This window comes from Nerophis lumbriciformis, linkage group LG03, assembly GCF_033978685.3.
Source record: "Nerophis lumbriciformis linkage group LG03, RoL_Nlum_v2.1, whole genome shotgun sequence".
Classification (NCBI taxonomy): Eukaryota; Metazoa; Chordata; class Actinopteri; order Syngnathiformes; family Syngnathidae; genus Nerophis; species Nerophis lumbriciformis.
In genome coordinates, this window is record NC_084550.2 from 17419952 (window position 1) to 17435536 (window position 15585).

A 15585-nucleotide genomic window follows, 5' to 3' on the forward strand; every position below is an offset into this window, starting at 1 on the left:
TAGCGATGTATTTAACAACACTTTCTGTGGGACGCACACCATTCTGTACTTTGTTTTGTTTGCATTCACCTTGTTCCCTAAACGCAAACTGAGTGTGGACTGTGGGGTGGTTGTGTTTCAAGAGGGCGTGCAGCAGGGGCGTCACTAGCTTTTAAAGACATGCACATAATGCGAGCGACCGTTACGCGCAAGCACAGAACTTCACAAACGGCTAACAACGACTTAGAAATTATTATTATTATTTATTTTTTAAATGCACGGGACGAAATGAAATGCTCCCCGGGACGATGGCTTTTGACCATTTTTTTTTCTTTTTCTTTTTATGTATTTATTCATTTTACATTTTATATTAAATGTCTTGGTTTTTCCTCCCTCTGAAAATCCTATGAAATGTTTACTAAGCCATCCTATAATAATACAACAGCTATTAATGTAACAATACAATAAAACAAATATATTTAATGATGTTTTTTCTTTATTTTAACAATAGGCTACTGTACATTACTTTATATAGATTCTACAAGAAACACAAAACTTAAAAACTAAATGATTTACAATTGCACACACAAGGTTTTGTGCAGCTTCACTCATTGTAAAGGAAGATAATGTGCTTCGTACACCCGCAGGACCGCAAGCAAGGGCGCAGAGAAAATGCGGACTGGAATTTGAGTGATGTGGGCATTTTCTATATGAACAAGTGGAATGGATTGGATACCGACGCACTAAAGGGGCTCTCTACCTTACGCTACGAAGTGAGGGGAAACTGAGTGAATAATAACAGGTTATATGATTATTTATTTAAACTCATATTCGGGCCACTTTATAATGACTATGTCGGCATGTATTTGTAAAAAAAAAAAAAAAAAAAACCACCAAATTATTTAAGGGGCTTAAGAATATTTTAGGGGGGCCTAACAACGCCAATGGCGTGCAGGTTTGTGGCATTCAAGCACATTCGGCAAACTGTACCCTCGGTCTTGATAGGCTCATCTCGATCCAAAGGTTTGAACTAAAATATTCCCACTGTCCCACACTGGTATGGCATTTGGTTTTGTGATCATTTTGTCCATGTTGGCTACTACGGTACATGTGTTGGTTACGGGTTAACTTGTTGCATTGTGTGATGCTAGCGGGCCAGTGGACCCGCCTCTTCGCACAAAGAGTCAAAGACACTTAATGAAGGACAAGATGTTTCACCCACTTCTTTTCATTCCGCTATGGTACAATCACACGCAGCTGCTGAAACTCATGAAAAGTGCTCTTGAAGCCCGTAAACCCCCATGCACATAGCGATTTATCAACGCTGGAAAACTTACTGACTTAATGTCATTTATTCATCAGTTAATTGACTTATGGAATATCAAACATACGTACATTTCACCAGGCTGTGGGTACTTTGGTGACACACCGAGGTGGTCGTTCGGGCTTTGCCAACATTTGATTTCAACAACGTAAAAAAGATCAAGGCAAGGACACAAAATAAACTTTTTCACCAGTGCATTAAATGCTTCTTATTCATATTTGTGAGGACGTCTGTTAATATTATGTTGGCGATCATTTTGCCACCTATTGCTGTCACAATGTGTTCATGTGACTCCAGCGGGCAGCACAATGGCACCTCCGAGACCGAGGACTGTGCAGGGCAGGGGTCGACTGTGTCACATACTGTATGGCTGCGACAGTTCTCTCTTGTTGTAACAATAAATTGAGTAATCAAACAATATTCAAAGTCCTTTGTATCCTTTTTGATAGCGCCGGCATGAAATAATAAATACATTTAAATACATTTCCACATGAAACTCTTAAAGGGGAACATTATCACAAATTCAGAAGGGTTAAAACCATTAAAAATCAGTTCCCAGTGGCTTATTTTATTTTTCGAAGTTTTTTTCAAAATTTTACCCATCACGCAATATCCCTAAAAAAAGCTTCAAAGTGCCTGATTTTAACCATTGTTATATACACCCGTCCATTTTCCTGTGACGTCACATAGTGATGCCAACACAAACAAACATGGCGCATAGAACAGCAAGCTATAGCGACATTAGCTCGGATTCAGACTCGAATTTCAGCGGCTTAAGCGATTCAACAGATTACGCATGTATTGAAACGGCGTAATCTGTGGAGGCAGGTAGCGAAAACGAAATTGAAGAAGAAACTGAAGCTATTGAGCCATATCGGTTTGAACCGTATGCAAGCGAAAACGACACGACAGTCAGCGACACGGGAGAAAGCGAGGACGAATTCGGCGATCGCCTTCTAACCAACAATTGGTATATGTTTGTTTGGCATTAAAGGAAACTAACAACTATGAACTAGGTTTACAGCATATGAAATACATTTGGCAACAACATGCACTTTGAGAGTGCAGACAGCCCAATTTTCATCAATTAATATATTCTGCTCGAAGACCTCGATGAAGAACACAAACCAAGGACCCAGATTTCCCTCGCCCGGACGCGGGTCACCGGGGCCCCCCTCTGGAGCCAGGCCCGGAGGTGAGGCACGATGGCGAGCGCCTGGTGGCCGGGCCTGTCCCCATGGGGCCCGGCCGGGCACAGCCCGAAGAGGCAACGTGGGTCCCCCCTCCAATGGGCTCACCACCCATAGCAGGGGCCATAGAGGTCGGGTGCAGTGTGAGCTGGGCGGAAGCCGAGGGCAGGGCACTTGGCGGTCCGATCCTCGGCTACATAAGCTGGCTCTTGGGACGTGGAACGTCACTTCGCTGGGGGGGAAGGAGTCTGAGCTAGTGCGTGAGGTGGAGAAGTTCCGGCTAGATATAGTCGGACTCACTTCGACGCACAGCAAGGGCTCTGGAACCACTTCTCTTGAGAGGGGCTGGACTCTCTTCCACTCTGGCGTTGCCGGCAGTGAGAGGCGACGGGCTGGGGTGGCAATTCTTGTTGCCCCTCGGCTCAAAGCCTGCACGTTGGGGTTTAACCCGGTGGACGAGAGGGTAGCTTCCCTCCGCCTTCGGGTGGGGGGACGGGTCCTGACTGTTGTTTGCGTTTACGCGCCAAACAGCAGCTCAGAGTACCCACCCTTTTTGGATTCACTCGAGGGAGTACTGGAGAGTGCTCCCCCGGGTGATTCCCTCGTTCTACTGGGGGACTTCAACGCTCATGTTGGCAGCGACAGTGAAACCTGGAGAGGTGTGATTGGGGAGAATGGCCGCCCGGATCTGAACCCGAGTGGTGTTCTGTTATTGGACTTTTGTGCTCGTCACAGATTGTCGATAACAAACACCATGTTCAAACATAAGGGTGTCCATATGTGCACTTGGCACCAGGACACCCTAGGCCGCAGTTCCATGATCGACTTTGTAGTTGTGTCATCGGATTTGCGGCCTCATGTTTTGGACACTCGGGTGAAGAGAGGGGCGGAGCTTTCTACCGATCACCACCTGGTGGTGAGTTGGCTGCGATGGTGGGGGAGGATGCCGGACAGACCTGGCAGGCCCAAACGCATTGTGAGGGTTTGCTGGGAACGCCTGGCAGAGTCTCCTGTCAGAGAGAGTTTCAATTCCCACCTCCGGAAGAACTTTGAACATGTCACGAGGGAGGTGCTGGACATTGAGTCCGAGTGGACAATGTTCCGTACCTCTATTGTCGAGGCGGCCGATTGGAGCTGTGGCCGCAAGGTAGTTGGTGCCTGTCGTGGCGGTAATCCTAGAACCCGTTGGTGGACGCCGGCGGTGAGGGATGCCGTCAGGCTGAAGAAGGAGTCCTATCGGGTTCTTTTGGCTCATGGGACTCCTGAGGCAGCAGACAGGTACCAACAGGCCAAGCGGTGTGCGGCTTCAGCGGTCGCGGAGGCAAAAACTCGGACATGGGAGGTGTTCGGGGAGGCCATGGAAAAAGACTTCCGGACAGCTTCGAAGCAATTCTGGACCACCATCCGCCGCCTCAGGAAGGGGAAGCAGTGCAGTGTCAACACCGTGTATGGTGGGGATGGTGCTCTGCTGACCTCGACTGCGAATGTTGTGGATCGGTGGAGAGAATACTTCGAAGACCTCCTCAATCCTACCAGCACGTCTTCCTATAAGGAAGCAGGGCCTGGGGAATCTGTGGTGGGCTCTCCTATTTCTGGGGATGAGGTTGCCGAGGTAGTTAAAAAGCTCCTCGGTGGCAAGCCCCCGGGGGTGGATGAGATCCCCCCCGGGGGTGGATGAGATCCGCCCGGAGTTCCTTAAGGCTCTGGATGTTGTGGGGCTGTCTTGGTTGACAAGACTCTGCAACATCGCGTGGACATCGGGGGCGGTACCTCTGGATTGGCAGACCGGGGTGGTGGTTCCTCTCTTTAAGAAGGGGAACCGGAGGGTGTGTTCCAACTATCGTGGGATCACACTCCTCAGCCTTCCCGGTAAGGTCTATTCAGGTGTACTGGAGAGGAGGCTACGCCGGATAGTCGAACCTCGGATTCAGGAGGAACAGTGTGGTTTTCGTCCTGGTCGTGGAACTGTGGACCAGCTTTATACTCTCGGCAGGGTCCTTGAGGGTGCATGGGAGTTTGCCCAACCAGTCTACATGTGCTTTGTGGACTTGGAGAAGGCATTCGACCGTGTACCCCGGGAAGTCCTGTGGGGAGTGCTCAGAGAGTATGGGGTAACGGACTGTCTTATTGTGGCAGTTCGCTTCCTGTATAATCAGTGTCAGAGTTTGGTCCGCATTGCCGGCAGTAAGTCGGACACGTTTCCAGTGAGGGTTGGACTCCGCCAAGGCTGCCCTTTGTCACCGATTCTGTTCATAACCTTTATGGACAGAATTTCTAGGCGCAGTCAGGGCGTTGAGGGGATCTGGTTTGGTGGCTGCAGGATTAGGTCACTGCTATTTGCAGATGATGTGGTCCTGATGGCTTCCTCCGGCCAAGATCTTCAGCTCTCACTGGATCGGTTCGCAGCCGAGTGTGAAGCGACTGGGATGGGAATCAGCACCTCCAAGTCCGAGTCCATGGTTCTCTCCCGGAAAAGGGTGGAGTGCCATCTCCGGGTTGGGGAGGAGATCTTGCCCCAAGTGGAGGAGTTCAAGTACCTTGGAGTCTTGTTCACGAGTGGGGGAAGAGTGGATCGTGAGATCGACAGGCGGATCGGTGCGGCGTCTTCAGTAATGCGGACGCTGTATAGATCCGTTGTGGTGAAGAAGGAGCTGAGCCGGAAGGCAAAGCTCTCGATTTACCGGTCGATCTACGTTCCCATCCTCACCTATGGTCATGAGCTTTGGGTCATGACCGAAAGGACAAGATCACGGGTACAAGCGGCCGAAATGAGTTTCCTCCGCCGAGTGGCGGGGCTCTCCCTTAGAGATAGGGTGAGAAGCTCTGTCATTCGGGGGGAGCTCAAAGTAAAGCCGCTGCTCCTCCACATCGAGAGGAGCCAGATGAGGTGGTTCGGGCATCTGGTCAGGAATGCCACCCGAACGCCTCCCTAGGAAGGTGTTTCGGGCACGTCCGACCGGTAGGAAGCCACGGGGAAGACCCAGGACACGCTGGGAAGACTATCTCTCCCGTCTGGCCTGGGAACGCCTCGGGATCCCCCGGGAGGGGCTGGACGAAGTGGCTGGGGAGAGGGAAGTCTGGGCTTCCCTGCTTAAGCTGCTGCCCCCGCGACCCGACCTCGGATAAGCGGAAGAAGATGGATGGATGGATGGATAATATATTCTGTAGACATACCCTCATTCGCTCTCTTTTCCTGAAAGCTGATCTGTCCAGTTTTGGAGTTGATATCAGCAGGCCAGGGAAGCTAGGGTCGATATTCTTCTCTTGATCATCTTCGGTGGCATAAGGGACGGTATGAGCCAAGACATCCAGGGGGTTCAGCTCGCTCGTCTGCGAGAACAAACTGCCGCCATTGCTTGCCGTGTTACCGAGGTCTTTTGTCCCTGAATTGCTCACACACTCCGGCAGATTCAATGGGGGTCTGGCGGCAGATTTCTTTGACTTTATCGTTGGAAATGTATCTGCTTTGAGTGTCGCAGGATATCCACACATTCTTGCCATCTCTGTCGTAGCATAGCTTTCGTCGGTAAAGTGTGCGGAACAAACGTCCAATTTCTTGCCACTTTCGCATCTTTGGGCCACTGGTGCAACTTGAATCCGTCCCTGTTCGTGTTGTTACACCCTCCGACAACACACCGACGAGGCATGATGTCTCCAAGGTACGGAAAACAGTCGAAAAAACGTAAAATAACAGAGCTGATTTGACTCGGTTTTTGAGAAAATAGCGGATTGCTTCCCGATGTGACCGTCATCGCCAAAATTCACCCATTTAGAGTTCGGAAATCGGTTAAAAAAATATATGGTCTTTTTTCTGCAACATCAAGGTATATATTGACGCTTACATAGGTCTGGTGATAATGTTCCCCTTTAATATGGCTCGTGAGCATGCTACTGTACACTAATCTCAGGGCATTCAATCCATCGCAACTGGACTGTTTGGTTTGTCTTAGTCCTACTCATACGAGTAGGCTTCATCGGTTCGTGCTCATAAACTTAGATTGGTCAGATCTAGTCTAGCGGCTGGTTGCCAAAACCCCAAATAGTTATACTCCCAAACCAGGAGGGTGTGCCTGGGCTCAATGCTAACAAAGGGAAATTACACTTCAATGACTGTCGTTGGCTTTGACAGTGGCATTGCATCGTTGTTTTCCTCTACGATAGGGCGAAACCATCTTTGCCTAGACACACCCTCCTGCTTTTGGAGTATAAATATTTGGGGCTTTGCCGCTAGACTAGATCTGACCGATCTAAGTCTATGAGTACAAACTGATTAAGCCTCGTCGGATGAGAGGCGAAACGTCTTCTAAGACAAACCAAACAGTCCGATTGCGGTCCATTGAATGCCCTGAGATGACAATGACCTGGATGAATGAGAATATTCATAGACATACACAAATTATATTTACATTTAGGGCAATCAGAGTCACTCACTGTTCTAAAGTTTTACGTATCATACCGATGGATGCCAGGGGTACGACGTCCGCTGCCTTCGAGCTCCTAACCAGTATCAGCGACTATTCTTTTCAAACGCTCGTCTGTTTTAGCGATTTCTTCCTGATGTAACCATCCATCCATCCATTTTCTACCGCTTATTCCCTTTGGGGTAGCGGGGGGCGCTGGAGCCTATCTCAGCTACAATCGGGCGGAAGGCGGGGTACACCCTGGACAAGTCGCCACCTCATCGCAGGGCCAACACAGATAGACAGACAACATTCACACTCACATCCACACACTAGGGCCAATTTAGTGTTGCCAATCAACTTATCCCCAGGTGCATGTCTTTGGAAGTGGGAGGAAGCCGGAGTACCCGGAGGGAACCCACGCAGTCACGGGGAGGACATGCAAACTCCACACAGAAAGATCCCGAGCCCGGGATTGAACCCAAGACTACTCAGGACCTTCGTATTGTGAGGCAGATGCACTAACCCCTCTGCCACCGTTAACCATTTCTTTTTCATTTAGGCTCGGGTTTTCACCAATTTCACCATGCTAGTGATTACTCAAACACCAGAAACAAACATCTCCTACTGATTTGTGATTGGCCAAAACATGCAACAATGTGATTTGCATATTTATAAGGGGGCGCGGTTTGGGTATGCCAAGCCACACCAACATCTGAAAAAAGTAAGATTTTTAAAAATGAATGTGCTTGGCTCTGTACGTGCGCACACTTTAATGCATATGAATCCTTACCTGCTTACTACATTTTCCATATTTGAACCTACGTCTGTTTTTAGTAGGAAAACCGCGCAGCTTTTGTTACGTGAGGCCCCAGCTCCCCAATAAACTCAAATTCTGTGTTCTGTCTTCTCCAGGTCCTTCCCAGAATCCCGTTGGTGTTCAGCAACTCCCGGGGGTCAACTACAGCATGACGCACCAACCCGCATACAATCCCATGCAAGCCAAGGCTCCAGCCCCCCATGCCCCTGGACTTTACCCCTCTGGGCCGTACCAGCATGTCCCCCCAGTCAGCTCCTACCAGCCCGGCCCGCCAACCACTTCTTACCACGCTCCCCTCGGACAGCCCCAGCTGACCCGACCTCCGCTTGGGGGCCCCATGTCCCATACTCCTCCTCAGTCTGCCAGCCCCAGTCCCGGGCCCCGGCTGCCCCCTGTACACGGCACACCTCCGCCTCCTGCTGTGTCTTACGGTGAATACTACTCCAACCTCCAGCAGCCCCCCATGGCCTCACAGTGGCATGACAACTCGGCTCCTCCGCCCACGGGGCCTCCGGTCTCCTCAAACATGCCACCGCGGGGCATGGCGCCCAATCACATGAGCCCACCCGGACCTTACAGCTCTGCACTGTCACCCTCTGGGTCCCTTAGCCCCATGCAGCCCCCGCACACAGGGGCGCCCCCCACCTCTCTGCAGGGATACAGCCAGCCAGGTAAGCACACAGCGACCTCCCACTTCCTGGCACCAAATATTACTACTCGTCATGATAGCAATGTGGCAGCCATGACAAACACATCCCCCTGGCCAAATCAATAAAAAAAAAAAGATGAGTCATTCTGTCGGATCAAATCAGAACCTTGACCTTTTGTCGAAATCAGAAATACTTTAATACCTTTTGGGTAAATCAGCGAATTACATGGAGAGTTGTCATCCCAAACTTTGAAGTTTCACCAGTTAAAATAGTTTAAATACCTAGGACTTGAAGGTAGGACACAGAGTATCTGCAGTGTTAATACGTTGGAGGAGGACCTTGCCCTCCACTCGCTCCTTCAACATGTTGGCACAGCCTTACTCACACACACACACACACACACACACACACACACACACACACACACACACACACACACACACACACACACCCTCACTCCCAGTCCACTCAAAGTTCAAGTAGAGTCTTTATGCTACAAAGTGACGCAAAGTCTGGTGCATGTAATACTATAATGTACAGTAGTGGTACGTCGGGGTACGAATTTCTAATCTGTGACATGGCTCCTACCTCGAAAAACTTGTCAGCGTCGCCCATTAAAATAAATAGAAAAGCACAATTTTACCATGTAACAAGCCTGTTAAAAAGTAAAACAAGCTTTCACATAATACATATTATATAAAAACAATACAATAGAGTGTAGTACAAACAAATACAGTAGTTTTATGAAGTAATGTATTAATAATAGGGGTGTAATGGTATGTGTATTTGTATTGAACCGTTTCGGTACGGGGACTTCAGTTCGGAGGTGTACCGAACGAGTTTCCACATGGACATATTAAGTAGCGTAACGCAAGTTGTGTAAACAATGCACACCGAGGCACAACACACAGCATGCTAGCAGCTAACGGGCTACGATAGACTGACCATATGTCCTCTTATCACCTGACATGTCCTCTTTTGCGGAGCTGTCAGGGCGGAGTTTCTTAAATGCCTCAAATGTCCGGCATTTTGAGTTAGAGTTGCGTGTATTTTCAATGTACACTTAGGGTTAAGAAGGGGTTAAAAACAAAACAAATTGTGCACGCAGCAGCATTCGTGAGGGAGGGGCAGAGACAGAGAGAGCGAGAGAGTTATGATAAACGCGCATGCGTCGCCAGGCTCTGCTTTTTATCCATAGATTTAATTTTTTATTATCTATAGCAGGGGTGTCAAAAGTGTGCCCCGGAGGCCATTTGCAGCCCACAGCTAATGTTTTAAAGGCCCACGGCACATTCTAAAAATACTATTAAAATAAACAAAAACATAACAAAAGTGAAATTAAAAAAGCTTAAAGGTTAAATGTAATTTAGAAAAAGTTGCAATGTTGACTAATAAAACAAAGCTGTTTTTTTTTTTCTTTCAAACTGTCATTGCTGAAAACATAATATGGAATCAAAATCAATGTTATTATGAATTATTGACCTACCCAAGGTTACGATTACTTCACATCAAATATTCCACTAAGAAAAATATTTTTGGAGGAAGATTTTGCAAATTTGGTAAATAAATAACCCAAAAATGTATATTTTGTTGTTTTCTTACTGTACCGAAAATGAACCGAACCGTGACCTCTAAACCGAGGTATGTACCGAACCGAAATGTTTGTGTACCGTTACACCCCTAATTAATAATGTACAGTATTTAACTTGGCGAGTTAAATACTGCCGCACCTTGCTAGGGTTTTTTATCATCTTTAAAATCCCCCCCAAAAAAAGACGTGTGTTCTTGTCTCTCATAATAATTGTGAACAATAGGCCTTTAAATCGTTATTACCGCGGTACTTTATTACTACTGGTATACCATACAACGCTATTGGGAAGACAAAGTTATGTCTATAAGCTATGATCTAATGATAGCTAGTAAGACTGGATGTTCTGGTTGCATTTTACAGTGTTCATTGTGACAAAATCTGCAATCTGAATTTTTGCTCGTAACCTAAAGAAAAAGAATATTGTATCCCGAGGTACCACTGTACATATTCATACAAACGCACAATTTACTGAAATACCACTCTGGTTCGTTTAGGTAGCGCTCCTCCGCCGATGAACCCAGTGGCCTCACAGCAGTATCACCCAAGCAGAGGGCCTTACGGGGCCCCACCCACAGGCCCACCACCCACCATGAAGCCCACAGCACCTCCAACCGGACCACCGATGGCCAATGCCACACCTCCGCCCCCAAAGGCCGATGGTAAGTCTCTTGTTTGGTCCTCCAATCTATAACCCTGTTGTCAACATCCGGGATGTTCCAATAGTAACGTTGTGTTGTTGTCCCTCACATGCTAGCTCAGTGCGGGGGTGCTGCCTGCAGCTCTCAGCCCCCCACTGAGCCCGATTGCCAGGAGGATATTGAATGTCCAGGTGGGGCTAAATAAGTAGCTAGCTATGTTAGACGACGTGTGTCCTTTCACTCTTAGCACATGCTCTTTATAGCCTTTCCTTTCTGCTCTTAGTTTGGGAAAGAAAATGTGACTTTCAGCTGATCCAACATCAGTGGCTTTAGGGGGAAATGTTGTAGACAGAAGAGTAATGATTGGACCTACTGCTTGCTTTCTGCACCATCATAATTGATCTTCCAACTGGAACAGGATGCCTCACTATTCATTTCATTTGAATAAATGCGTTATATTTTTCACATTCCAATCAGATGGTGCCTAATACTAATGATGGTGAACTCTTCCACAATGAAATATATTTTAAATGGCAATAAGGCTGAAGTCAAGTGAAACGTAATTATTATACAAGTGTGTCAACACGCTCAAGGGGTGACTTGCTTACGTAGCCTGTTGACAAAACACAACATGTGCTCACATTGTTCATTTACAAGGAATTTGCCTTGCTTTCTCCATGTTTACGTTCGACATTGCCTCCACATATACGGTAGTATGCAACACGACTCATTGATACATGTGTTACATCATCTCCATTTCTAGGAGAAGTGTTCTATATATGTCCCATCCGTGTAAAAAGTCTTTGCTTTGAAAAATAACAGGAATTCCGGGCGGAAGTGTGCCCCTTCCATCGAATGGGCCCAATCATGTGGACTACAAACCTGGTGAGTGTTTGTTGTTAGTACCGTATTTTTCGGACTACAAGTCGCAGTATTTTTCATAGTTTGGCCGGGAGTGCGACTTATACTCAGGAGCGACTTATGTGTGAAATTATTAACACATTACTGTAAAATTTCAAATAATATTATTTAGCTCATTCACGTAAGAGACTAGAGCAGGGGTCGGCAACCCGCGGCTCCGGAGCCGCATGCGGCTCTTTGATCACTCTGATGCGGCTCAGCTGCATACTTGCCTACCCCCCCACCCCCCCACCCCCCCGATTTTCCCGGGAGATTTACGGAATTCAGTACCTCTCGCAGAAAACTACCGGGATTAATATTTTCCAATTTTCATCCTTACAATAATAACAAGGGCGTGTCATGATGGTACAGCATTTAGCATCCTCTACAATCTCTACAAACAGCGCCGCCCCCCCCCCCCCCCCCCCCCCTTACTTTTAACTAGAGATGTCAGATAACATCGGACTGCCAATATTATCGGCCGATAAATGCTTTAAAATGTGATATCGGAAATTATCGGTATCAATTTCAAAAAGTAAAATTTATGACTTTTTAAAACGCCGCTGTACGGAGTGGTACACGGATGTAGGGAGAAGTACAGAGCGCCAATAAACCTTAAAGGCACTGCTTTTGCGAGCCGGCCCAATCACATATGTACGACTTTTCACATACACAAGTGAATGCAATGCATACTTGGTCAACAGCCATACAGGTCACACTGAGGGTGGCCGTATAAACAACTTTAACACTGTTACAAATATGCGCCACACTGTGAACCCACACCAAACAAGAATGACAAACACATTTCGGGAGAACTTCCGCACCGTAACACAACATAAACACAACAGAACAAATACCCAGAACCCCCCCCCCCCTGCATGGCTGCATGGGATTCTGGGTATTTGTTCTGTTGTGTTTATGTTGTGTTACGGTGCAGATGTTCTCCCGAAATGTGTTTGTCATTCTTGTTTGGTGTGGGTTCACAGTGTGGCGCATTATTAGTAAGAGTGTTAAAGTTTTTTATACCGCCACCGTCAGTGTAACCTGTGTGGTTGTTGAACAAATATGCCTTGCTGTCACTTACGTGAGCAAGCAGAAGCCCCATACAACGTGTGGCTGGGCTGGCACGCTGGTTGTAGTGTGTCCTAAATGCTGTGCCATCACGGCACGTTCGAAAGAACAGTTGCCCTGAAATTCGTAGTGTGCCGGAAAAATCGGGAGGGATGACAAGGATGATGCTGTCAAGCGCCATTCATATAAAACCAGCGGGCCGCACTAACATTCAATTTTCATATTAAGGTGTGGGCCGCGTGTCTGAGACCCTTGGTTTATACATTGCTCAAAGCAACAAAAAAAACTTTGTATGCAGTGTTATTTCATTTTAAAATTCAAAAGATTTTTGTGGCTCCCATTGTTTTTTTTAATATGTGAAACTGGTCAAAATGGCTCTTTGACTGGTAAAGGTTGCCGACCCCTGGACTAGACGTATAAGATTTCATGGGATTTAGCGATTAGGAGTGACAGATTGTTTGTTAAACGTATAGCATGTTCTATATGTTATAGTTATTTGAATGACTCTTACCATAATATGTTACGTTAACATACCAGGCACGTTCTCAGTTGGTTATTTATGCCTCATATAACGTACACTTATTCAGCCTGTTGTTCACTATTCTGTATTTATTTTAAATTGCCTTTCAAATGTCTATTCTTGGAGTTGGGTTTTATCAAATAAATTTCCCCCAAAAATGCTACTTATATATGTTTTTTTCCTTCTTTATTTTGCATTTTCGGCCGGTGCAACTTATACTGCGGAGCGACTTATAGTCCGAAAAATACGGTAGTAGGAAATATTTTTTGGAGTTAATATCTTTGCCTTCTCACTCACTGATGTTGCCTTCTTTTTTTGTCGTTGTTCACAGCCGCACCGCCCCAGCCTGGCCCGCCCCAGCCTGGCCCGCCCCAGCCTGGAGCTCCTCAGCCTGGCCCGCCCGGTCGCCACCTGGGGCACTACCCCTCGCCCCCCCCGGGGTACCTGCACCCTTCGGCTCCCCACGGCGCCCCTCCGAGCATGCACCCAGGAATAGCGAGCGCCACTCAGCCTTACACTACAACACCTCAATTGTACCAGCAGGTAAAGAGCCCTGTCCCCATTGAAAAATTATTATAATTTTTTTTTTGTTAGGGCTTATTTTCATGTCAATGTGTTTGTGGAACAACATGCTCTGCCACTTGTCATTAATTTGCTTTGCACTTACTGTACGCTTAAGGAAATGTTGTGGAAGGCAAACATTAAAAAGCAAGTATTTTTTTATTGCCTTGCTTAGTCCCCTAATTTTAATAATTTGCACATTTTTATTTCCGATGATTTTTCTTCCACCTGAGCTTTAGTGAATGGCTTGTTTGTTTGCCTCACAGCCACCTCCCGGGCGTGGCCCAGCTCAGCTGAGCTCATCCCTGGCCGCCATGAGCCTCCAGTCCAGCACCCCTGAGACTTTACGTGTGGTCAACCTTCTCCAAGAGCGGAACCTGCTGCCCCCGGGGCCAGTCAGCGCCCCGACACCCTGCCTCCCCTTAGACCTGCAAAAGCTAAATTCCAACCCGGAGTAAGGAGACAGGCACTTCCTGTGTGCCAGCAGCACTATATACAATCACAGGACTCATCGTTCTTCTGTGCTTCCAGGGTTTTCCGCTGCACGTTGACAAGCATCCCTCAGACCCAATCTCTGCTCAATAAAGCCAAGATGCCACTGGGACTGCTGCTGCAACCCTTCAAAGACCTCTCGGTAGCCAAGTCACGCTCCAGCCTTCACACTTTGGGACCAAAATTGATAAGATTCCAAATTTGTTTAACGGTTCAGTTTTTTATCAATTTTCGTTTGCATAAAAGGATAGCAAACAAGTTGATTAGCATCAACTTTAGTTTAGTTTGGTAAAAAAAAAACATAAGTATACAAACACAACTGTGAGGTCTTTAGAGACCCACAGCCTCGATCCAGGGTGTACCCTGCCTTTTGCTCCAACACCACCCCCAAAAGGGCAAGTATGGAAGTATTATTGTAGCAAAATTATTTGCTACGTGTACCGTATTGTCCGCACTATAAGGCGCACCTAAAAACCTCCAATTTCCTCAAAAGCTGACAGTTCTCCTTATAATCCGTTGCGCCTTATATAAAGTTAAAGTTAAAGTACCAATGATTGTCAGGGTCAAATGCAGAGAATAATCTCGCCACACCTAGTGTATATGGACCAATATTGAGCCACAACAGGTCTCGCAACAATCCATAACTACGCCGACTTCATTTTCCCCCTTCTACGGCTGCTTACCGTAGAAGAAGAAGAAATGCTTCTTCTTCTACGGGGGAAAATGAAGTCGGCGGCTGCCTAGCGTAGTTGCGAGACCTAAACTTTATGTAAAGACCCAAAAATGGCTCCTTTTCAGAGACACGCTTACGACGCAGAGTTTAAACTCAAGGCGATCAGTCACGCAGTAGAACACGGGAATAGAGCAGCAGTGAGAGAATTTAACATTAACGAATCAATGGTGCAGAAGTGGAGGAAGCAACAAGATGACCTGCGCCAAGTAAAGTAGACTAAACAATGTTTCCGAGGGAACTGATGGCTACAGTTTGAGGACAAACTCGAACAGTGGGTTGTTGAACAGAGAGCAGCAAGTAGAAGTGTCAGTACAATCACTATTTGTTTTGTTGACATTCCCTTTAGCACAGCTCCATCTAATGAATGCATAACGTAACCCCAGCCTCTACTGTAGCGTCTATTCTATGCGTCTTATAATGCGGTGCACCTTATATATGAACAAAGTTTTAAAATAGGCCATTCATTGAATGTGTGCCTTATAATCCGGTGCGCCTTATAGTGCGGAAAATACGGTACCTTGATTTGCCCGCGTGTAATCCAATTTGCGTGGGTGTGTATTAATTTGTGTCTGTATATCAATTTGAGTGTGTGTATTCAGATCCGCGTACGTGCGTTTTAAGTTGTCTGTCTGCCCTGCAGCCACTGATCACGTTATTCGGCGCTGGAGTCAACAACGATGGACCAGGCTCGAACACTTGCTCAGAGCTGCCAGGCT

At 47.0% G+C, this 15585-nt stretch overlaps 1 protein-coding gene across 2 annotated transcripts in view; it reads left to right on the plus strand.

Moving 5' to 3' along the window:
- sec24a (SEC24 homolog A, COPII coat complex component) overlaps positions 1-15585 on the plus strand; it is a 70671-nt gene that overhangs the window by 10203 nt on the left and 44883 nt on the right. The window contains exons 2-8 of one of the 2 annotated variants that reach the window (XM_061934464.1): positions 7809-8384; positions 10449-10613; positions 10709-10783; positions 11415-11477; positions 13415-13626; positions 13911-14098; positions 14176-14278. In XM_061934464.1, the coding sequence (XP_061790448.1) occupies positions 7809-8384; positions 10449-10613; positions 10709-10783; positions 11415-11477; positions 13415-13626; positions 13911-14098; positions 14176-14278 (1382 nt within the window). The remainder of the gene's footprint in view (positions 1-7808; positions 8385-10448; positions 10614-10708; positions 10784-11414; positions 11478-13414; positions 13627-13910; positions 14099-14175; positions 14279-15585) is intronic. The other variant, XM_061934472.1, reaches the window with a different exon arrangement.